This window comes from Platalea leucorodia, assembly GCF_965183815.1.
Source record: "Platalea leucorodia genome assembly, chromosome: 4".
In the NCBI taxonomy this organism is placed as follows: domain Eukaryota; kingdom Metazoa; phylum Chordata; class Aves; order Pelecaniformes; family Threskiornithidae; genus Platalea; species Platalea leucorodia.
Window position 1 is genome coordinate 23579588 of NC_138826.1, and position 24701 is coordinate 23604288.

The 24701-nt window shown below is 48.2% G+C and overlaps 2 protein-coding genes across 2 annotated transcripts in view; both read right to left on the reverse strand.

Annotated features, from left to right (window-relative positions):
* Positions 1-11535, reverse strand: part of PDLIM1 (PDZ and LIM domain 1) — a 45447-nt gene extending 33912 nt beyond the window's left edge. The window contains exon 1 of the mRNA XM_082308806.1: positions 11391-11535. Coding sequence (XP_082164932.1) covers positions 11391-11486 — 96 coding nt within the window. The 5' untranslated portion in view covers positions 11487-11535. The remainder of the gene's footprint in view (positions 1-11390) is intronic.
* Positions 11536-13963: 2428 nt separating this feature from the next.
* The window catches only part of SORBS1 (sorbin and SH3 domain containing 1), an 80613-nt gene continuing 69875 nt past the window's right edge, over positions 13964-24701 (reverse strand). Inside the window, exons 32-35 of the mRNA XM_082310113.1 lie at positions 19154-19213; positions 18340-18530; positions 16931-17043; positions 13964-16122 (exon numbers count right to left, since the gene is read on the reverse strand). Of these exons, the coding sequence (XP_082166239.1) occupies positions 16055-16122; positions 16931-17043; positions 18340-18530; positions 19154-19213 (432 nt within the window). The 3' untranslated portion in view covers positions 13964-16054. The remainder of the gene's footprint in view (positions 16123-16930; positions 17044-18339; positions 18531-19153; positions 19214-24701) is intronic.

Consider the following 24701-nt stretch of genomic DNA (forward strand, 5'->3'; position numbering starts at 1 on the left):
CAAGAAGCCTGAGCCTCTAAAACAGAGGTGACAGAAGAGAGTATCGGAGTCATTGCAATACAGTCAACACCAATCACAAACACCTTCGGCTGCATCATGATCTCATTTGCTTCCCTCCTTGCAAGAAAGGTTTGGGCTCAAGATTTTTCATTGCTTCTTTAGTTTTAATCTATTTTAGCCCAGGAACAGCTGCAACAGACTCTGACTGACTTCAGTGAGATCAATCCCAAAGCAGTGTTTGATCTAACAAGCAGACTGGGAGGGAGAAAGGCATCAGAAACTTCACCATTAAATCACAATCTGACCTTACTTGCTGAAAAACTGGAAGCATCATCCCCAGCCTGACCACAGCTCACCTTGATACATTCTGCCATATACATCTCCCTTTCCTCTGCATTTGTGGTGCTTTGCTTCCCAGGTACACCACTGCACTGCTAAAGAGGTGTTGTGCTCTGCCTGAGAAATGACTGATGGGAAAGAGCTCAAGGTAATGTCACTGAGATCCCAGCCAGAAGACACTATGCAGCAATGCCACCAATATGATACCCCTTGTGAAAAAAGAAGGTGCCAGCTAAAACTTGGCATTTTCAAGCTAAGCAACTAAACAGATCATTCATTTTCCCCCTACTTCTGCTGAAGAGGTCCTCTTAACAACAGAGACCTCTCTGGGCCAAAATTATTGCCTGGGTGTAGGGTGAAGAATGTCACATTTGTTTGTGGCTTTGCAAACACTACACAAGATTTTGTGCAGGTTTAATGACTTTGTGGAAGGAGCATAATGACTACTGTGGGCTTTCATCCATTATTTAATAGGCAGAGGAAATGAGAAGGGTGGACTGCTCCCAGACACGAGTACGGATTAAAACATGCCTTGCAGCTGGGACACACCTCATTTATGAGTCCGTTGCAACTGGTATTCATTCTACACATTCATGCTAGGTTTCAGCATGCTGGAAAGCAGCTGAGCAAACACAGCAGAGCCGTCAGACATAAATAAGTATTGTTCACAAGATATAGAGAGCCCTCCTAATGTGGGATTGGATGGCAAATCATTCCCCCTAGGGAAACATTCACCTCCTAGAGGTGTCACACATGAGCTGCAATCACTGCTTTCCCTGGGCCAAAACCGAGGCTGTTCAGCACATCTCACAGCTGTAGTGGGATATTTTCCCTAACCAGAAGGAAGATAACAAGATGCCTTTCTTTTTTCACCTGTCTACTAGGACAATATTTCACGGAAAAGGGAAGGACACAGATTTGTATCACAGATGTCCAGGTTGGCCAAGGTGCTCAACATTAACCCAAAGACCTTCAGATGAGTCAACTGAATAGTGCCTGTCTACCCACTCACTACTTCAATGCTGTAAGCAGACTACAAACTGACAGAGTAAGTGCTAATGAAAAGACCAGACAAGCCACCAGACAGATATAGAAAACCTACTTTAAATGTGAAGATCATCACCTCCCAAGCTGCAGCCTGCAGCTGACTGGTGGCCTACAAGACCACCAAGTGCAGCCTGCTGCCACTCCACTGGACCCACTGCCCTGAGAGTACCTTCATGTAAATGTGACAGGGACAGCTAGCAGCCATGAAGAAATCTTGAGTACTGGAAGTGGCCCACACTCCCACTGGATTTAGGAGCTGCTGCTTCAGAAACCATGAGACAGATCCCTGAAGTCATCATTACACTGAAGGGAGTCCACAAGGGACACGTGGTGAGTCCTCTCCTGGTCACTGGGCCTTAACCAAGTCACTTGGTTTCTCAGTGCCTTTATTTCCTCTGCTACCAAAGGAGGGAGAGGGGCACATTACTCCCCCTGTGAGGAGCACCGAGCTCAGCACGCTATTTACCGTGATTCATTTTCGATCAGACAAGACTGCCAAGGAGTCAAAAATAACGGTGGATTAACACCACCGCGGGAACACTGCTGGAGGCTTGTCTGTACAGCTTGCATTTAAAGGCTGATAATCGACACAACATGTGGCAGGCTGCTAGAAATGATCCCATACCACAAGGAGCAGCTGAGCCAGAGGAGCCAGGGACACTGAAATACTGAAGCCTCCTGAAGAAACCCCAAGAGCCACCAGGATGAGCAAGTGGCATTCGCAGGAATGTCTCAGCGCTTTGCCAGCACTTGCAGTGTCACGTTCCCCTTCTGTGTCCACTTTGGAGGAATCTGAAATTTGAGTGCTCTTCTCCATCAGGTAAGAGCCACTCGTAGCACAAAGGTGATTACATCAACTCAGGTACTGTACAAACCTCTCCCCTAAGGGGAAGCCACAAGGATGCACAGTAATGAAAACAATAAGTGAATTTGCCAACAGGAAACATGTTTTAAAATCCATTTTCTTCAGTTCTGGAAATAACTTGCCCTGAAATGCAACCTTCCATAAACCGCTCCCCCGCAACATCGAGCTCGTACTCCCTGCCAGGATTGCTCATAGCAAACATGTCTGCACAAGGGCATGGTACTGCAGGGAATCCATCCCCCATCCTTTTAGGATGATTAATAGCTACTAATAACGTTCCCTTCCCCCTTCGCAGTAAGGTCTGGGCTTATCTCAGTACTGTCAATGCTGCTTTTGAGATTTGCTCACCTACCAGTTAAGTCATGAAAGCAAAAAGCATTTCTGTTATTAAGTGAGGAGCAGAGAGCTGCCACTGGGAAGACTTATTCCTGCTTTTATTTTTGTCACGTCCCTCCCTGGTCCATGGGGAGCAGCAGGGGCAGGTGTGTGGCTGGGGGGGAGGTAGGCAGTGGCACTCAGAGCACTGACAGCTACCAGCCAGCTTACACAACCCAACCGAAACAACTCCGAAAATGAACAAAAGCTTTCAGGCTCACAGGTATCCAGTAAATGTTGTGCTGCCTGAAACTGCTGTGCTCCTGCTCTCCTCTCAGATGACTTAAAGCCTCTTTCCTTTCCCTCCCCTCCTGACCAAGCATGGAGCAGACACCAGCAGGAACCGAGGGGATTGCACACCTTGCACAGGCAGGTGACCCAATAATGAGCAGATACAGCTGCACTTCTGCATGGGAAGGTGAGGAGGGCTGAAAGACACTGCGAGGAACAAAACCTGCAAACACAACTTTACACAAGTGTCATGCAAAGGCGTAACCTCTTGTCTCCTTCAAGAGAGATCCCTGCCTGGCTTGGGCTTCCCCCACTGGGGTCAAGCAGCCTCTGGCAGAGGGGACACGGGCAGCATCACAGGGCCCCAGGTGCCCCGCAGCTCTAGAGACACTATCATCGGGTGAATAAAGCTTTGTACACCTTGTAACATCATTCCCAAGGGTTTCCTTTGGAAAGGAGGCATGCCCTACCTTGTGGTGATTGCTCCCAGGCACTTGTGTAACACTTTGCCATTAGGTCATTTCAGTGTTGAACAGACAATGCTGAGACAGGCTGAGCAGCACTGCTTCATCCCGTATCCAAAATAAGTCCCAGAGCTCACCAGAGTGTGCCTGTGGTGATGCTCTGTTTGCCTGGCATCTCTGTGTAAGAAATCTGGGCTACTACAGAAGTAATCTAGACACTTATAACCAGACACATCAAACTAGGTCCCTGATACCAGCTCAGACACATTTGCCAGCATACGGATGAAACAAATAATCCCCATAATAAAAGCTCTGCAATCATGAAAAGGGTAGAAAAATTATCTGCCCCCCTCACCTTCCCTGCACACACATCTTGGGCTCCACCTTGCCAACACCACTGGGACTTTGCGAAGTTCAGACTTCTGTCTCCCAGGTGGTTTGCCTGCTATTGTTTCCCTGCACCGGTGGCCAGGCAGCAAACAAAGGACTCTGCTATGACATGTCAGGTCTTCAGCTAGTCTTTGGGCAAGTGTGTTCACAATAGAAAAGACAACGGACACTTTCATTTAGCAGAGGGAATGAGACATATTTGGCTACTTACCCAGCTCCCAGGCCCTCTTTATAAAACTTCTGTCTGTCCCAGAAGTAGCCAAACACAACCACATTTTACATTTGATGCAATTGCCTCCATACATGCTACCTAACAAGCTTTGCAGTCCCCGGACAGGGATATGTGGTGCCTTTTTTCCTTCTGCAGGCGAGGATCTGAGAGGCAGCAATGGGTTTACTAAGGGAAGCTGCGGCCCTCAGCAAACGAGAGGGAGGAAGGGTGGGAAGCATTTCTTTGAAAACCAGCATAACGCAGCTCCATGTGAGTCAAGATAGATGGGTGGGTCTAAAATTCATTCAATTCTTTCTGGCCTTCTCCCCCCATCTATTCAGGCACACTACTTGCTCACTCCATCAGCCCTTCACAGTTTCTCACAGACCCTACAGCCTCCGGCACCACCTATCACTCCACACCTAGACACACATTGCAAGGAGTGATGAAGAGATAAGAAACGAGAAAATTAACATTGGCCAAGAAAAAGATTTGGATAAACAGCACCTATCTGAGCTTGAGAGGAAAACTCAGCTGCGTCTTTGCTGGGCAGAACAGACATGCAGCAACATACTTCTAAGGCCACCAGTGACAACTAGACATCTCTGACATGCGGTTTAATCCTCCCCACCCACACACACTGCTGTTTTACCATGAGTAATGTCCTCAGCGCTGGAGTATTATGCTAAGCAGCCACAGTTTCTCCCAGCAAAAGCATGCAGCTGGGTCAGCAGAGATCAGAGGCTATGAGAAAATTCAGGCAAGCACGTTCCTCACCCCTTGTCTTTAGGGGAGGGGGAACGACATGCCAGTTCCTTACAAGCAACTCCACAAGACTTTCCTCCCAAGCTGCTACTGCTCTCTGCACTATTACGGTCCAACACTGCCACAGCCCAAAGCTCACCAGCTGCTCTGTGCTGGCCCAGGCCACACCATCAGCCGGAGAGAGGAAGGGGAAGGGGGACATGCCTCTGGCTGGGGAAACCCCTGAGCATCAGCCCGCCCCAGCAGGGCTGGGGCTCCCACTGCACAAGCCCTTCTGGCAGCCTAGCTCGCCCTCACCCTCCTGCCTGCCCTCAGCTCCTGCCTATTTCTGATGGCCAGATGAGGATTATTAACACAGAAAAGGCATTAGACACAGCACAGAGAGGGCTGACCTCAGGAAGGCAGTGTAAAGAGACAGGTGAGATGATTTGCTCAGACGGATGCACAGTCAGTGGCCAAGGAGTCACTCAGCCCCACAGCTTGCTTTGCAATATGCCTCACATTAAAAAAAAAAAAAAAGTATAAAGATTTATTACAAGACCTCAAAAAGGTTACATAGAGCTGCTCATCAGCTGAGCCTTTCCTGATGGTTTATTTCATCTTCTAAATAAAACAACATGTCCAGTAATCAGCAACAATCTAAGATACTGTGTCACTGTCCAGAACAACATTAATTGTTTATGCAGTTAAGGCCTCCTTTAATTTCCCTGTTTATACTGAAAAAAAAATATATAAATCCATTTGCTGCAGTTATTTTGATGTTGCACCCTTCAAACCCAAAGCATTTTACAAGCCAAATACATCTCTTGACGGACAAAGTGATTTTTGAGGGTGAAAGGGAGCTTGCAACCACATATAACTTGACACCTGGGAACAAGCAGATCAGGGAACAAAAAGGACTGTCTTTCTCCCAAGAAGTCCAACATTTACCTTTGTCAATTTAAGTTCTGAGACTTAAAGCTCTCACATAGGATTAGGGCTGGTACATCCCCTCCCAACATGAAGTTCTCTCTCTTGGTTCTTTGGAGAACTCATGAAGAACAAGGCGGGCCAGATGTAGCCCACCAAATGATGCTGGACGCAAAGAGGGACGGAGAAAATGGTACTCTGAAGTTTGGTGACATCAAGCTACCGCACAACCCGTGGCAAATTGGTCTGAAAAGGTGAACTGCAGAAAGTATAGCTCTGGCTCCTAGGAGAGGCAAGGGTACTGCTCCTGCATGTAACTCTGGCAGAAGGCGTTTGATTAGTATCCTGATTCTCTTAAATGTTTTTCTAAAGATAAAACTGTCCCCCAGACTCAGGAAACAGTGCTGGAAAAGATCAAGCTTGTCCTGTGCCCCAAAGCACTCTGTCTTTACTGCTAGAAAATTCTGCTGCTTTCCACTTGCTACAATTAAGGACTATTTCTTCTCATCTGAATGCCAGCAATCAGGTAGATCAGCAAAGTCCTTTCCTGTCCTCAGCAGCTGTTTGTATCTTTGAAGCCCAGGCTTGTCCAGCCTCAGCAGCTGCCTGAGAAGCTGCCAGGGTTCAGGCTGACTCTGAAGTCTGTAGAGGCATTACTAGGGATGTGAACCTGTGCTCTCCATACCCCACACGCTCAGAGAGACGAGACAGGACTCCCGCCAGCAGCAAACGCACAAGGCATTGTGCTGCCCTCTAAACATCAACCCAGCTACTTCTGGAGGGCCAGAAGCTCTTGGCAGGTGACCCTAATGACCGGTTTATGTGCAGCTCTGCATGGCATGGCAGGGCTGGCGCCGCTGCAGCCCCCACCCCACCCGGCAGCCAGGAGCAGCAGTGCAAGAGAGAACATCAGTGCAGGAAACGTAAAGCCACGTTCACCTTCCTATAAACCCCAGCAGCTTTCCCCAGCTGGCTCCCTCTGCCAAGCCAGCCTCAGAACAAGAGCCAAGTGTAACGCCGGCGTATTTGCAGTTACGGGCACAAAACCTGGGCCGGGCGGCAGAGGAACTGCAGTCATAGGTGTCCACAGCAGGGATCAGCCAAGGCTCCCCGGGCTGAGGAGGAAAGCCAGCCCAACCCTAAATCCTATCGCATCCACCATGGCCCATGTTTCCTTTGGCAGAGGGGGAGGCATTCCAGCCCTCCAGGCACGTAAGCCTCCCGTCCAGCCTCGGCTCTCCCTGTGGCTCAGACCATGGCCGCAGTTTATTTTTCTTTCTTTCCGTCCAGGGAAGATGCTGCAGCCCGGCTGCCCAGGCAGGCACTTGTACCACACAGCTGAGCCCCAGCACGGTCCAGAAGGAGGACGGTCTCCATGTGGCCACTGCCACACTCGTCCCGCTGAGCGGCTCGGCCCCCACAAGAGATGCCCGTTAGCAAGGTGTCCTGTACCACTGGGGCTTTCTCTCACCAGTGGCTCATGATACCTTTGCTCAGCTGCTTCCTAACGGGGTGACTGGCTGAAAGCAGGGGTAAGGACATCAGCCAGTACCAAAGTCAAACCCGATGTCTTCTCACACCATGGCATTCAGTCCCGTGCCTGATTTTGGACTATCAAGTCCGGTTTTATCACTAAATCAAGTTTTAAGTTACTAAAACTGTCTCAGAGGGCCATGCTTAAAAAAAAAAAACAAACACCCCAAACCCAAGAAATACCTGATTATCTTCCAATTCTGTACTTGCTATAAATCCTGAGCTTTTAAAATATCATGAATAGATAAAACAGACTAAACAGGGATGAATTCCTGTTACTGTGGTTGAAATCAGCAACAGGCACAATGCTGAGATTTCATCTTTTTAATATATTTGCAGAACCAGACTGTCTTGAAACCCCTTTTTCATTGGGAAAACGCTCAGTTTCATAACAAAATGTAGCTCCAGAAGTGCACCAGCTTTGGCCTGTTTCACAGACTTTGCCAGATTCCCCTCCTTAAAGGGGCTGGGGGCTCCTGACATGACAAAACGTAAAGCAAAACTCCCCTCTGCCTGTATTTTAGGTCAGATGTTCAAGATCAACACACCACTAGCACAAACCACAAAAATCATCTCAAGAATAAGGTTTATCCGACAGTTCCATGTATACATTCAACTGGAAACAGAAATCCCCAATGTTTATAAAAATTAAACGCAGCCAAACAGGAAATTGCTCACGTTACCTGAGGGATGGAGGGGGACGGGGTCTATCAGCTGCGCTGCTTTCAGCCCGCTCCACTTCATTGGCATGTCTCCTCATGCAACACGTTGCTTGCTTCCTCCACCAGTCTCACAGGGATTTGACTAGGAACTACCCTGTGCACAGGGCAGCTCCACAGACACTGTTATCCTGCAGCACATCCATCCACAGCTCAGAAAGGATTTGGGAAAAGCTCTACCCCATTGACTCATTGCATGGTGTCATCCAAAGGGTGACAAAGACAAGGGTCCCTCCTACTCCCATAAGGCAATCCAGCAGGCTTTGGTCTAGGGTTCATTACACTGATCAATAGAAGGTTTTTTTCTGAACAAAGACTGTAATAAAGTGTCCACCATAACCCTGCAGTTTTAAAAATAAACATAAACCAGAAACATCTGTGAAGAATCCCTCCAGAAGAGACTGGGGACTCCACAAGAAAGTCTCACACACAGCATTTGTGAAATCCCCACACTCGTCTCTCACCAGGAAGACTGGTCCAACACAACTGAGAAACCAGAAGCATTTGCACGAGAAGATACTCATGATCTATTTGAGCCCAAAGCAGTTTTGAACACATAGTTCAAGTGGAAAGGGGGGGTAGGGCAGTGACAAAAGATAAGAGCAGCTGTGGAAATACCATAATGTTTCATCTTCTGTTCTCCTGAGGCACAACTGGCCATTGGTGCCATGCAGCAGCTGCCAGCCAGAAGCTCTCGGCCAGGCTGCTCTGCTGGCTCCCACATTCATGGCACTGGTGCTCCTCACCTGTCTTGGAGCCCGGACTACAGCACCAAACTCCAATGACTCCGCCCTGGGGAACAAGCTGCCTTGGCAATTCAAACGGTGCCGCCTCCCACCAGCACGACGGGGATAAACCCCCCCTGCGTCAGAGGGGAGCCTGAGAAACCAAACTAGTAAGGAGCTGAGGTATAATGGTGATGAGGGCCATAAATACCAAGACAAGCTGAAGAGCTCACCATGAGGACAACACTGCCAGAAGCCAAATCTGAGCTCCTGGCAGGCAACGCAGGCTGAATTTAGGCACCTTGGTTCAATGAGAGCTGCAAGACACCCAGTTCAGGCCCATGACTGGATGGGTGTCTCTCTCTTGGCACCCCACCATGCCAGCACAGGCCTGGAGCCGCAGGGTGACCCCATCAGTGCATCAATGGGATGGGCAGCCCTGGATGAGGCAGAGCCAGGCTCCACTGGCCACACGGGAGGGGGCTTGTCCCCCACGTAGCACACACAAATTGCTGCGCTCCCAGCTGGCAGCGGCAGGACAACGCTGCTCCCCGTGCAATCAAGGATGCATGCCTGCCCCGGGGCGGGCAGCCCAGCCCTGTGCACCACCGCGAACAGCGCTCCCCACGAGCGCGTCTGTGCCACGGACCTACAGCCTACCTGCTGCAGCACAAAGCAAACACGTAACAGCGCTGGGGAGGGACAGCCGCATTCTCCCCTGCTCCCAGGGCGATGCTCTCATCACAGGCTACAGCCTCCCCACCCTCTCATTCCCCTCAGGTAGCCCACCCATCTCACACCTCAGTGGGACCAAGGCCCTCATAACCCTTGGCAGATGCTGGTCCTACAGCTAGAGCTCGCTGACAGAGCTTGCCCCGTCCTGTGAGAAGAGGGGGGCTCCACGCCCAGAAATGCTCTCTGGTCAGAGCACAGGTGCCGAATGCAATAAGCAAGAAGAAAAATGAAGTTATAGCCCCATAAAGTCACCACACAAGGAGGATCAGACTCTTTAAAACAGGACCAGATCTTTTTTTACATGGTGAAGGAGGGATCTGCTGAGACCTTTTTTCCTGAGCCAAGGGGACGAGCCCAGTAGCCTTAGGAGCAGAACTACAGGAAAGATTAATGGCTTGAAATCTTGGAGGGGAAATTAAAAATGTCAGAGGGGCCACAAGAGAAAGCCGTGATAAGAGCTGCCAATTGTCAGCATTTACGTCACTGCCACCAGAGAGGTTATTTTATTACATTTTAGTCTACAGGGTCACAGTTTCTCATGAGGTGGTTATTTTTGCCGCTTTGCTGATCTATGTCCCTTGGTATGTACCCATAAGCACTGACAAAGGCGACGAGAAGAGGTAAGAGCAGCGAGGTAGGACTTCAGACATACTTCTGCCTGAGAGCCTTTTGCTGGAAGGAAACGGCGCAATTACAATAACAATGAAGTAAATATCACTTCCCTTACGCTAAAGCTGCTTTCATGTCCAAAAAATGCTTTAGAAGAATGAAGCATTATTACTGTAATTGAAAGAGCTTACACAGAAAATTAATAACCTTCCCCCCCTCTGTGTGTTTGACAGCACTCGCCAGCTCAGAGCCAGAGCCAGCAGCCGCCCCCGTGGCACCCAGGGTCCTTCAGGCAGCAGGACCCCGTGGCAGGAGGCCACAGGGCAGGAGGTATTTAGAAAAAAATCACACGTGTCACCATCCTGTTCTTCTTTAAGGGCAGTTCACAGAAGTTCAAGTTCTTGTACGTCCCGCTTCCCATGGCCCTTCCTCACCTGGGGCCCACGGGGACTTCAAAGCCAGGCAAAGGTGGCGGCAGAGGCCAGAGCTGCCAGCGGCTCATCGGACGCCTCTGGTTTGCAGGATTGCTGGAAATCGGAGCAATTCCTTCTCGCCTAGAGGGAGGCCAGCGGCCAGCCCCAACAAGACGCTGAGCAGCACACCCCACGCAACGCCACGAAGGGACGGGGAGTTTGGGGTTTATTGCCCCCGCGCAGGAAGAGACGGGGACGCACCTGCCCTTGCTTTTTGTGGGTCTGCAGCGAGCAGCTCGGGGCAGGGCCCAGCTCCCTGCCAGGAGCAGCCGGCAGCGGGGCGGGAGCACCTGCGCACAGCGACGCTTGGGCGCAGGTGGGTACGTGGACAGAAAAGTGAGGTAGCTGGAGCCGAACCCTGACGCTTTACAGGCAAACGCTGGAGCAGAGGAGGGCAAATTAAGTTAGACCACTAAAACTGTTTGGATGTGAAACTTTAATTGTTATTTCTTTACTAATTTTTCTTTAAGTGGGGGTAAGACTTATAACAGAAACAGGCAGAGGCACTTAACATAGGTTAATACGGCTTCTGTAAACAAAGGCTTTTCTTTTAACTATACATGGCAAACAAAAGCAGGGGAGCATTCACCACCACCTCAGTGTGACGGCTTTCCCATAGGATGGGCTGCAAAACCCAAATTACGGGCTGGCGGGAGCAGAGAGGATTCCCTCTGCTTGCGGGAAGGGGTTTGCTACGGACAAACTGAGGAGGGAGGGTCGGTAAGAAGGGAAGCCTCCAGTCAAAGCCAGGTTAAGGGGCTGCGTGGGCCATTACAGATTTCTCCATAAACATTGAGAAAAAATAGAGAGGGGGAAGAAAAAGAAAAGATCCCCCCCCGCCACGGCTGTGCCACCAACCCTGCCTTTGTACCACCAGCCACCTGCCAGCCCCAGCCTCCCCCGGACGCGGACGCGGACCCGCCGCCGAGCCGAGCCCACCCCGGGCGGCCCCGACCCCCAGCACCGGCCGCCCCCCCGAGCCGCCGCCGCCGCGCCCTACCCGGGAGATGGTGAGGGGCTGCTCGAAGTCCCGGCCGCCCACCAGGCGGAAGCCCCAGGGCCCGGGGCCCGACAGCACGATGCGGTGCGTCCCCATGTGCGCGGCTGCACCTCGCGGGACGCCCGGCAGCCCCGCCGCCGGCACCGGCCCGGCCCGGCCCCGCCCCGCCGGCCCCGCCCCGCGGCTGCCGGGCCCCGCCGGGGGCGGGCGGGCTGTCCCGCCCCGCGGGCACCGCCGCGCTTTGAGCCGCAGCCCTCCCGGGAGAGGTTCGCCGCGCCGAGCCGCTGCCGGAGGACGAGAATTTCGGTCTTCGGAAGCCCCGACCGTCTCCTGCCCCGTCTCACCCCCCACCGGCGGAGCCGCGCCGCTGCCGCCGCAGGAGCTGACCGCGGTCGGAAGGCGGGACGGCTGCAGAGCAAGGCACCGGCGGGCAACCGCCTGCGAGACTGCCCCGGTGCGGCACCTCCCGGGCAAACACGGCTCGTTCTGCCCCAGCCCCGTGTGGTGTTAACTCTGAAACCTAATGGAGGCGATGGAAATAAGTGGCGTTGTGTGCAGTTTCCCAGCTGGGAGCTGAGTGAGGGCGGAGCCTGGGAAATGTATTACCTTTCCCCTAATTTAGCTCTGATTCGTCACTTGTTTATGCAGTTTTGTTTACCTCTAGCCCCTTAGGGGTGGTACACCAACAAAAGAAGGAATTCTTCTGTATGGGTTTATCAGCCAACCTCCTTAGCTGTGATTCAGGAAAAAGAGTTGCCCCCACCGATCTGACGATGGACAGGTCGGAGAGGTTGGTTACAGCAGCGGTGCTGGCATTTACAAACTGAGCGCAAGTATTGCTGCTTATTTAGTAAATAAATACAGCTCAGGCACGGCAGAGCAGCTGGGATTCAGCTACCGCCAGGGAGTGCGGAGCAGTCAGCAAGTGGGGATGAGGTGCATCACCCAGGTGCTGGCCCTACAAGACGCAGCCATGAATGATCCCGTCGCAAGGCACGCCTTTGCCTCTGCAATCCCCTTTCTTGGCTTCCTCCCTTTTCCTGCATTAACTTGTCATTTCACGGGTTATTTCCTTCCAAGTTACGTGCATCTGGACTATTAATCTCATCTCTATCAGAGAGCCATAGTTCTTCCACCACATTGTTACACATCTCGTGGCAGCAAAGAAAGTGACACTGAGAGCTCCTTTCCCCCAGGTGCGGGGGATTGCCAGAGGCCTGTGACACACCACTGGGTCCTCTTCCCCTCTCTGCACGCCCAGCTTCTGCAGTCACAAAAGCATCTCTAGCTTGCTCCTTACCACATATATTAGGATAGAGAGCAACATCAGTAAATATCGAGGTACGATAGCTATAGGTCAGTCCCTCTTTCTCCCCTCCCTGGCCGCAGCACCGTAAAGCAAGGGCTAGCGATGCTAGTGACTGCAGCAAAGCGGTGGTCAGGCTGCCCTTTTGCTTTGTTTATAAGATAACCTGCAAAACAGAAAAATGGGCTTGTGTCTATGTGCTTTCTAAGGACACGTAAAATAGCGTGAGGCTTTTGCTGTCTTGTTAGTTTGGTCTGAGGATTGGCTTGTTTATAATTTGACTTCCTAAAATCATTGCAAATGCAGCCACGATGTGTATCTGTCTGCCTGGCCATCCGGTCGCATCACCGCAGAGTTTGAATCTGTTGCCCAATTTTGGCTCAGTCTGAGGTGGAGGTCTCAAGGAAGTTAAAACTCCTTGTGAAAGACCAGCCTTCAGGGTGGGCACAGCCCCGCGCGAAGGCAGCGTGCAGGAGCCAGACGTGTGGAGGTGCAGGGTGCACTTTTGGGGTACTTGTGCGTTACTGAGCCCCAGTGAGCCCACCCAGGCAGCTCAGCTCTGGCCTTCCCTCGCTCTGCTCCTGCAGGGACTGTTCCTACACGAGGCACATCCAAAAAGCCCGGGCTAGCTCTCCTGCTGCAGGGCTGGGAGACGTGATGTGTTCGTCACAGGCCTTGCACAAACCCCTTGAACTCGTGCTGCAGCCATACCTGCCTGGTCAGAGTGCAGCTACCGCAGAAGTCAGTGTCTTATGGCCTTTGACCCAATCAGGGTTAAAAATGCAGATGTAAACCCAACATCAACTGACATCCCTTGCCACAGAGGGTGGCATTTGGGGTGTCTTGTCCTACTTAACCTGTGTGGTCTTCTTATTTGAGAGAGACTCACAAAGATCCTTTGTAAACCAGTGGGCTTGGGTGTGCTCCTGCGCTCCCATGTCTGCATGCATGCCACAGTGGCTGCACCCTGACCCCGCATTACAGTGAGATCTGGATGGAAACCAGCTTTTTCTCTGCTTTTACACCTTGGTTTCTTCAAGAAAAAGTCACAGCCTTCCTATGGCTCAGGTGGGAGAACCGGTGAGGTCAGGCCAAGTCACGAGCAGGATCCTCAGGTGCAGGATGCTTGGGAAGCCCATGGCAGACACCTACCGCTCAGTGTGGACACAGCCAAAGACAGCCACAGAGGGGCACCAGTACAAAAGTGCATTGCTACAGGAAGAGCAGGAATAGACTTTATTTAATAATTTGTACAAGGAACACAATAGTAATTCAATAATTCCATTTATTAATTGTCAAATAGTAATCCACTGCAATAAGAAACAAAAAAATCAACACAAAAATAAGTTGCAGTTTGTGTGTGCGTGTGTGTGTGTGTGTAACTTAGAATGGCAAGAGCAAGAACAAAAAATAAACCTTTAAATGAGTATGTTATATACAGTCAGTATCATCATGTTACTTTGCTGGATAGATTAATTTGGTGTTATCCAATCTTAGCAACAGGCCTAAATATTGCTGCAAATAACTGGAGGGCAAACCCAAAGCAGAAAAACAAACCCATAAATAAGATGCAGGATTAAAGGTATCTCCCGCAGAAAAGAAACAGTGGTACTTTGTGTCATATCTGAAATCCTTTCATAATAGATATTTTGTGCTGAAACTCTTTATGTGAACATACATGGAATTCCATAATTTAAATAAAAGTGGAAAAAAATCCCAACCTTTCACAACTGCCTTTTTTTTCCCTCCCTTCACTTAATGTGTTTAAATTATTTTTCTATACAAGGTAAGTACATTGTCTGTACAAAGTTAAATATACATATTTACAGTCAAACTTCTGAGACAGTGAGTCTTCTCTTCCACTGACCTAGGTGGAAGACAAGCCTACTTGATTTCAAACCCAGGAGCATGGCTAGTTTATCAAAACATTGCAAGTCCTGCTAACAGTTAGTAGTAGTTACTCTTAATAAATCTGTATAAAAGCGTCAGCATAAAAATAGGCATTTTATATTATTAAATACGGCTTATGACAAAATAGCAATCTAACCCTTTGCTATTTGTATGGTAATTGTAGGAAGCAGAGTCTGATAGAACCGGTTTTGTTTATGCTTTTTCTTAATAACAAAATGTCTATCAAAAGAGTATTCATAGTGGATTTACAGGCAAGCATACAGCCAAGCCATGTTTTTTTTCCTCAAGGAAATACAAATCTATGTAACTGGTAATAACTGCTGGGAACAGCTTTCCAAACTGATCAGACCTTTTTGTATGACTAAGAGGCAGCCAAAATGCATGTATGTATTTGAGACCTACCATCGATACTGTAACCAAAAAGGAGAGAAAAAAAAAAAAAAAGGCACCCTCAGTGATATGTTGCTCAGATTTATCAGAGCCTCTAAGATTTAATGCCAGAAAAGAAGCAAAGTCTTCATCCCAAAGAGTACGCTTTGAGAAGTGTGTGATCCTTTAGGGCCAGCAACAGGGCAGGAGGAGCAGAGAAAGTGAACGGCCATAGGACTCATAAACAGGATTTGCTCTCACGGATGTTCTGTTTATTGGTTCTATTCTTTGTGCAGATAAATGTCAAAGCCAGGCTGATTTCCCTTTAAAAAACAGGACTCGGTTCGTTTTGATGCACACAATACACTCACACACACACACACACCCTGCACAAAAGAAAAAAACCCTGCAGAGATAGGTAATACGTTATTAAAGGGTTTGGGATTTTTGCGCACTTGCATTATGCTTTGGCTGACCTCTCTGGATTAAACCACCAGTCCCAAACTCCTTTTCCACACAGAGCTCTGCAGTTTAACCATATCAGCTGTCCTCTGCCTCTGCTGGGCCTTAAGGTGCATGACATGAAGGAAGGGTTTTCTATGGAAGTTGAAGGCAGAGCAAAGTGAGTCTTCAGCGAGGCAGAAACCGGGCAGAGCGCCGGGCCTCCCTGAACCTTGCCAGTGAAAGGGAGCGGCTGCAAGGCTGCATACTGCCCCAAAGCACTATCCTACCTCAACACACAAACAAAACCTATACCGTGTGCTTCCCTGAAGCCTTCTCAGAGGTAAGTACTCCATACAAATTAAGATTATCACCAGAACTCTTGCTGGGGAGGGGAGAGGAATACACAAAGGCAGCACTGTAAACTAGAAACTGTCTCTTCTTCAGCAAACAAATCACACCCTGAATCTGTGGAAGCAGGGCTACACATTCAACTCAATACTGTACCACATAACCACATCCTCCTAACACGTCTCATCTCTTGTCTATTACATTCATAAACTGTCTGTTTCTTCACTGTTTAAAAACACCATCTGGAAAACAACCCCATCACTGTCACGGTGGGATCACTGTTATTTTACAGGTACAGAAGCTTCACGTAGTTGCCTGGGAAGGTGCCGAATTGCCTTGTTCTCCTGGACGTACCTGTCGCAAAATCAAACACAAGGAAGCCAGAGTAAGATGGAGCCATGCAAGGAAAGCTTAGGGGTTTAAAAAGGTGGCAATCTGCAGGCATTGCTTTCTAAAACTAAATAGAGGTCCCGGTCAAAGAGCCTTTTGGTATAGACAAGATCACAACTAGTTCTGCTACTAATCATCTTTGGTCTTCCCTTTTAACACTTAAAAAGGTGCTGGTGAAAGCTCCTGGGCCTATAGGCTAGGAGCCAAGCTCCTATCAGTGTAAATGAGCTAATCTCCCTTCAGAAGAGATAACAAGCCTAGATTTGCAGTGTTGAGATGGAGAACACTGTCCAGACTTGCATTCTTTGAAGGTAAAGGGCTTGATTTTGCTAAACATACATCTACAGATGAGGCTGGATTTTCAGGGACTGCAACTCCCATCCATGTGTTCCCTTCGTCTCTTTCTTGCCACTTTCTGTAACTTGCCATGGCTCCCCTCAGCTTTGGAAAAGCTACAGAAATCCAGCTTTCTTTGGTTCCCTCTGTTGCTCTGCCATCTGTGCGAGCAAGAAGGATCAGGAGGAAGAGGGGAACAGGGAAATTAAGAGACAAAAAAGGAAAAACCAGAGACCTAGCAAGGAGAACAAAGCTCCACCACCCTGCACCCTAATTTTAGCGTTCTTGGTGGGAAAAGATGAGAAATTATGACAAAAGTTGAGCTGATTTTTTTTTCACCATTTTGACCCTGCAAATGAGAGCAACTTGAGATGCTCTGCAAAATTGCTCATCTGTGTCTCAAAAAGCTCTGCTGACATGCAAGTGTCACACTCACCCACAAACCAGCCGTCGTCACATTTCTCCATGACATCGACAATGTCACCATCCCTCAGTTCCAGCTCATCATCGTTCTGAGGAGTGTAGCTGTAGAGGGCTTGGTAGCTAACTCTAAAACCAGAAAGATACTGCACATTAGCCATTGGATTTCCCTGACATCCCTTCAGAAGGAGACGTCTCCCTTCCCCTTTCTAATTCCTATTATATTGTCTTCAATGCAGTCTGGATCTGTGTTTTCCATTGGAGAAGTGGAAGCCAACTGCATTAAACTGGCTGTTGTCACAAGGCCATGGCAGTAAAAAGTGTCATGCCTGCACTGTGTGGGATATGTGGAGAGCTTCCGTTTCTTTTTTGCCATATAGACGTCTCCATAGACTGTAACATCCAGAGTCTTCCTAATGTATAGCACCTAGAGAGCATGAGTGCAGACACCCTACTGAATGCAAGCCAAAACCTGGATACACTCATTCCTGGGCTGAGACATCTGTTCCCTTGCCCAGACACACAGGCAGGGCCATGAATGACCAAATGGCACAGTGAAGGACTTCAGAAAAAGATACTGCCTACTCTACTGCACTAAGGTTGCTGGATAAATCGTGGCTGAGGAGGTACAGTGCAAACAGAATCTAAGGTTGACTGCTGCCCTGAGATACCACTTGCACCAGAGCCACTCTGTATTTATCAGAAAGGAACCTTATGGAGTGGAAACAACCTTTGGGCAAATTTGGGGAGTCTTGGATCCGCTGCCTGTGGGGAGTGACAATAGAGCTGCTGCGAGACTTTCCGTTCTGCATAAAGGGGCAGGGGAAAGCAAAGGCTCCTTTCAGGAGCCAACTGCCTAGGAGCTTCAGTCCCCAGCACACAGTGCAGGCTATCGTCAGGGAAAGGCCCCACCAAGCTTAATGGCAGCTCCAGATTTAAACCCACCACACAGCTTTGAAAATCTCAGCCTTGGTCTCTCAGATCATTCGGCCATCAATTCATCTGCAGAACTGGCCAGCCATGCACCAAGTGGCATTGGTGCTGGGACTGCTCGCTGCACTCTGAGAAGCTAAGAACAGGGGTGAACACATTGACCCACGCCATATGAGCTGGGTGTAGCCAGTGGATATTAATTTGTCTTCAGCTTCGGGATACAAAGCCATTGAGATCGTCTCCATAACCAGTATGAATCAAGTGCCCAAAGGAGACCCAGTCCTGGATTATGAGGTCACTGTTTCAGGTGCTATACAGACACAAAGGTCCCAGTTTTAAACTACTCATTATGACGATACATGGCTATTTTTGGAAAAGCTGACACTTTCCCATAATTCTAATTTAACTCCTGAAACGCTGAAGCTTTCACACCATCTTCACCACCAGTCAGAGATAAGGCCCCTGGAAGAGATGGGAGCCAAAAGGACTTACATGTCTCGTGGTGTTTGACTTCTGTCAGGGCTGGCTCCTTGCTGCTGTGCTTGAGGTTGCTGAGAAATGATGAGAGATGGTTTATGGTCATTAGAGGTCACCTTGTGGCGAGAGTCAAGAGGCTGAGAAATAGTACTGCAGTAATGAACAGACTTTTCTGCAATGTTTATGATCTCATTGCAAACAGCTTCCTGCGTGGTAGGCAGCATTGACATCCAAGAACACCCAAAGGACAGTCAACAGGGGGGAGGGAGGGGAAAATATAGACAAGAAGAGATGGGACATCCCAGATGCAGCACATAAGTCCAGTAAAAAAAAAAAAAAAAAAGATTTGTAGATCCGGGTAAATATCCAGGTAGTGGAGTGCAGAAGGGATCCAGGTGTAAGCATGGAAAAACAGGCAAGATACAGAAGAATTTGGCATTTAGTTTTAAGATTTGTAACAAATACATATACATATATTTTTAAAAGCAGCAGCATAAGAGGTTGCAATTAGTTATGCAGTGGCACCATTACAAATGCTACGAAGTCAGTTCAAGAATGCAAGGCGGGCCGCTCCATTCATGCATTTTGCTTCATTTAACTTATACTGAGGGACTGGCAGCACAATTAGCTCAACTTCTCATTGGCTATGACGGTTTTTCTAATTGCTAAATTCCCCTTTTCTGTTGCAAACAAAACAATATATGCAAGTAGATAAATATGTACCTACTTTGCCGCTAAAAATAGTGCTGGCATTTTATCTCTACTGAGGTGTTACTGTCTGGGTGAAGAGAGTCTAGGACTACACATCTGATTTAAACAGTGGCCTTACCACATAGCTCTTTTCAGACTCTGTGAGATCTGGTCCAGCTCTCAATGAATGGTGGGAAGGCTGTGTGATCACCAAGCAAATGATAAGGAAGACATTTTAGCAGATGTTATATCGGTCAGAATTAAAAAAAAATAAATGGAGTGCAGACAACAAAAGAAAATGAACAACTCTTCCCCTCCCCACCCCAACACCATGCTTCTTGGACAACAAGGTCTTTCATTTACACAAGAGACATTAAGGCTACAGTAACACCACTGCACTGCAGCACACAGAATGCTGCCAAGAGAAAGGTGACAGCGAAACAGCAGCTCAGAGCAGGGAATCAGAGTGGAAGGTTATGGACACCGCTACAACCAGAAATGGTACATAGTGTCATACTGCATTCCTGTAGGGGAGAAAAAAAAACAAGGACAGAAGCACATACTTGAGACCATCAAACTTGAACGGCCAAAAGCATGCTGAGAGGAATGTGCTGCTGTTTTTAGCAAAGTCCTCAATGACTTTGACACAGGAGAGAACCGTAACTTGCTTGCTTCTTAAAAAAGACCAGCTCAGGTCCTCGGAAGGCACAATGCCATGTAGCCCCATGAAAATCACTCTAGCTTGTACCAAGCAAGGATCTCAGCTGCTCTGTTAATTCCCACAACGAGGCAGAGCTTCAGATCAGAGGAGGCCCTGACTGGAAAACCCAGCTCCAAACACCACCACCTGTGAAGCTTCTGGACTCCGCCCTGCCTCTCTCCCCAGCCACAACTCTTCACAGGGACTCGCGTGTCCCAGGGCGCAGCACGGAAAATCACGGTGTTTGGGGTTGGAGGTTTTACAGGGAAAGGGAAGGTCACTGAGAAAGTTGCTCACGTATCCAGAGCCTGGTTTTGCACACTTTTTGCATATTCAAACTCCTACTGAAAGCAAGGGGCATGCTGTGAGCAAATGGGACGTCTGAACTAGCGTAGGGTTATTTGTTCTACCTGCAGGACTACTTGGCAAAGTGGATTGGATAAGATATGGAGCATTGCCACCCTCTGTGATCATTCAACACAATTTTCAACCCAAATTCCAAAGGCCTCAATTTTTATGCTTTCCCTCCTCCTCTTTATTCATTTCAACGATGCCCTTCAGTAAAAGGCTTGCTTTCTCACAGCATCCCGAGACAGAGCAGAAGCAGAGGATAAAGAGGTTTGTGACACCTTCAGCCCAAGCACGCTCAAAGAGCTTGGAGCAGTGCAGGGCGATGAGCTCATCCCTGTGTAATTCCTGTTCTCAAAGCTCCTCTGAACCATATCTTGGACCTCTGGAGCTGTGGCCATCATTGTATCAAAGCAAACCATCTCTTCTCTCGAGGACTGTGACCCACTCTAGGCCAACCCAACCCCACAGCAACTCCTCTGTAGTCAGCTGTACTGTCTGGGGCTGGAATCTGGGATCGCTGCCCTAAGAAACAGTGCTCTGTTACCATATACATTTCCATAGAGAGAAAATTAAATATAAGTTGGATGGGCTAATTGCAGTGGAATTCGCATTCACAGCATTTACTGTGGAGCCTGAAATTGTCACAGGCTTTCTAGAAATCATTCCTGCCTATCATCAGCTCTAAAAGGCAAATTAGACATTTAATATTGTGTAGGCCAACTGGATATAGTGCATCAAATCTGATGAGATCAGAGCTAACTCAGGTGGTCAACTAGCTGGGAAAACCAATTTCCAGGCTGAGGTGAGAGGCAGCTGTAAGAATGATTTTTTTTTTTTTTTTTTTAATTCAAGAAAGTGCTTCTCTGCTCCACACTAATAAATTGACTGCTGGAATTGCTCCATGAGCTCCTAAGACCACGTGGTCCATTTCTCATTGATTACTTATGACCTCCCTGCCCAGGTTTTCTTCCAAAAAGCATTAATAACTATGAATTAAATTAGTTATTTGAAAGCTAAAAAATTGACACTACCTCTGAATGCTCCATGGTGCAGGCTTGTATGTGTAATACCAGGAGGTGCAGTCTACCAGCATCAGAAACTTGGCCATGTTCCCTTTCCTGGAAGGATCCTCACGGGGACTTCCATGAGGCAGCTGGGCAGGGGCAGAGGCCAAGCTGTCCCCTGCCCTCCTAGCAGCCCCCAGCTCCTGACAAGACGCACGACTAAGTGGATCCTCTCTGGCCTCTGCTCCAGAGATCCAGGCAGCTCCTACCAAAGCAGTGGGGGTCTCTGCACTAACTCCCAGGGCTACAGCAGAGTCCTACAGTGAGATGATGAAACACCCCAAAGTCAGCAGCTATGTAGCATTAGCCAAACAGGATGAAAACCTGACCAGTTCAGATCCTATAATTTTAGGCTGTAAATGTACCACCTCACTGCTTCAGACAAGTGACAGTGATAGCATGGCCTAGATAGCTTTTTTTTTTTTAAAAAAAAAAAAAAAAAAAAAACCTACATTATTCTTGCAGGGAAAGAAGAGAATAAAGAAAAAAAAAAAGGTGTTATAGGCCCAAATGCTCTTCAAACACGGGTTCAGAAAGCCCATGTACTACCTACAGCGGTGGCTCCAGGTGCCAGAGGTGGCTGAGGAATCAGCGAGTGTGGGGCACAGCTCCAAAGTGTAAAACGCAGAGGTTCCCCCAAAACACTGAGCCAGCCCTTCTGCTGCTGGAGATAAACTGAGGGCCCTAAAAGTGACCAAGTATTCACAATCCATGAGGACAACTCAAATCCTACCCCCTCAGTCACACTACGTCCTTTGTAGTGAATAAAGTTAATAAACTTAGTAGTGAATAAAGTTAAGTGAATAAACTTAAGCAGGTGCTTAAGTGTCTATATCTCCATGTCTACAAACTATACAAATATGCAGTACTGTCAGTCTGAAGCACAGCTGGCCACTGTTTCCACCTCATACAGAGTTTGAGGATGGATCTAAAGAGCACCAGAGGTTTGTAAGAATATCAGAAAAAGGTTCTATGTTAAGAGCCTAGAAAAGCCCTGAGAAAGATGCTGGGGCTACTCAATAGTGCTCTCCCTGCTCCTAGCAATGTCAAGTGTCATCAGCACGTCATTGCAGCTCTTGTTTATGCGTCTTCTTCCATACCTTTCTGGTGGGAGTTAAAGGACTACATAAGCAAAGAGAAAGCTAAGCAGAACAGACTAACAGACAGACAAGACAGACAAATTGGTAACCCCTCAGAGAAGGGCACACATCAGCAGTGATGCTCCCACACGTGAATGGAGAACCATGAGCAGGCAGGACTCCCCAGCCCAGCCAAAAGGAAAACCTCTGCACACACCAAGCCCCAGCTCTGGTGAAAGCGAGGGGAAAGCTGGCCAAAGAGCTCTCACAAAGGACCCTGAAAAGGCTGCAGTGCGGAGCAGCCTGATCTAAAGGCTGTCAAAGTCAGTGGAAAGACCATGCTAAGTCTGTGCTGGGGAACATGGGGTCTGAGCATCCTCCTCATACGCTCTCCTCTCTAGCAGCACAAAGTGGGTGAAATTACTCACCGCTCTGCCTGAGTGGTTTTGTACAAGTGGAAAGGAGCAGGCAGCCCCCCACCGACATCCCTCACACTGCTGGGCGATGCAGGGACCTTCGTCCAGCCACTCCTGCCTTCCCCACCCCACGGCTGGCTGCAGTCCGGCCCCAGGGCCAAAGCTGCTGCACTGCTCACGCACTCACTAGCACCACTGCTGACTGTCACACTAAGAGGACCTCAGAGTAAAACAGGAATTAAACCAGAAAATTTCTGAGGGTCCCCTGAAATAAATTAATTTGATAGATTACATTACTGCTTAATATCATGTTTTACTGGAATACTGAAACAAATTATCTCTAAGTTATACTTGAAATATCTTTCACATGCTGTAGGGTTGTTCTTTCTTCTTTTTAGTTTAGACTGTGAAACTAAACAAAAGGGAATAACTTCAGAATAGCTAAAAGAGCCGTTACACTTTATATTATTACTCAACAGAACAGGCAAGAACACAGTCCTTACACCAGTCCTGTACCAAAGGGGTCTTAAACCTGCAAAAAACCCTGGTTCAGAATTTCATAACTGGGGAGGTTCTCTATAATGAGAAAGAAAACTAAAATTCAAAATGGTAAAATACCTCAGACACCAGGGATGGACAGTAATGGAAACAAAAACCAAATGTAATGTCTCATTTCCATGTCTACTAAGTGCTTTTCTCATTTGATTAAAATCAATGAAAAGGTGACAGATTTTTGAAAAGGCCTCCAGGGTATTACCCGCAGTTCTGCTGAAGCCATTAGCCTCTGTATGGGTCACACAGATAATGAGAAGCCATTTGCACATATAAATACTGCTCCTGCTCCCTAAACAACTGTAGGCCCAGAGCTGGAAAGGAGGTCAAGACTACCGATAATGTCACATACAGCTTTAACTTGACACTGACAATGCTCTGATTGTCAAGGCATATAAAATACAAATTTTGGCTTGACTTCGACTCCAAAGAAAGGCCACAGGGTCCTATTACAACCAGGTGCAACACCCAAAATAGAACTGCATGCTAGTCGCCACTCAGGAGAAACATCTTTCCCTAAATGTGGCTCTTTGCTCCTGCTCTTTTGAATCGCATACATCCAGTGCAAGCACCAGCAGGACCAAGCAGATCAGAGGTCAGGAGAAAGGCCAACACAGAAAACTTTTGTGGATTTTTAACATGAAGCAGAATATGTATCCTATTGGACTCAGATATTGAAACTGAAAGGGAAGCAGGAGGTGGTTGTTCATTAAAAAGTTGTGCAAGCTCACGATCAAAGGGAAATGAGGTGAGAGGAAAATTTCAGGGTTAAAGCTGTATCTCACTCTCACAAACTGATCAAGAAAATAAGTAACATTGGCAACTACTTCCCACACTCATCCTGCATGAGCAGCCTGCCCAGTTCACTGATCAAGCCAAAGATTGCTTCCCCAGTACCAATCACTACAAGCTCAGTCCAGTTTTTGCTAATTGCGAGCTTTCTGATTCAAATATTGCCATCTTGTGGAAGCTGCCTGAAAGGACTGACAAAGACACCAGGAGCTGCGAGCACTGCTCGTTCCCGGACCCTGGACATCCCAGTCACACAGCACTGAGGCTGAGTTGGTTATGCTGCACAGACCCTACCGCATTCCTCTTTGAAAACGTTTGTAGCTCTCACTGATAGAGCTGAGAACCTCTGAATCCTACCTGAGAAGGCTGGAACAGGTGCCTGACATTGTGGATATCAAGTTGTGCATGCCTTACCCCCCAGCTCTGAGACACTCAAATCCTCAATCCTGATCTCAGGTGGTTAAACAAAACCTGAACCAAAGTATCTCACACTACATCATTCCCACTAACAAGACCACCAATACTGCCTTATAATGCAATTGAGCTGTAAGAACTCAAGGTCAGAACTAAGTAAGCCCTGGGTTAATCCTTTGCAGGAACAGAAAATCAGATCCTCAGCTGGTACAAACTGGCAGAAACCCAGACTTGAGCTATATGGATTTGCACCAGCTGAAGATTTTGCCCATACCTGCCCTTCTGCACAGCCTGGAAGTAATTTTTAAATGAATTTTTT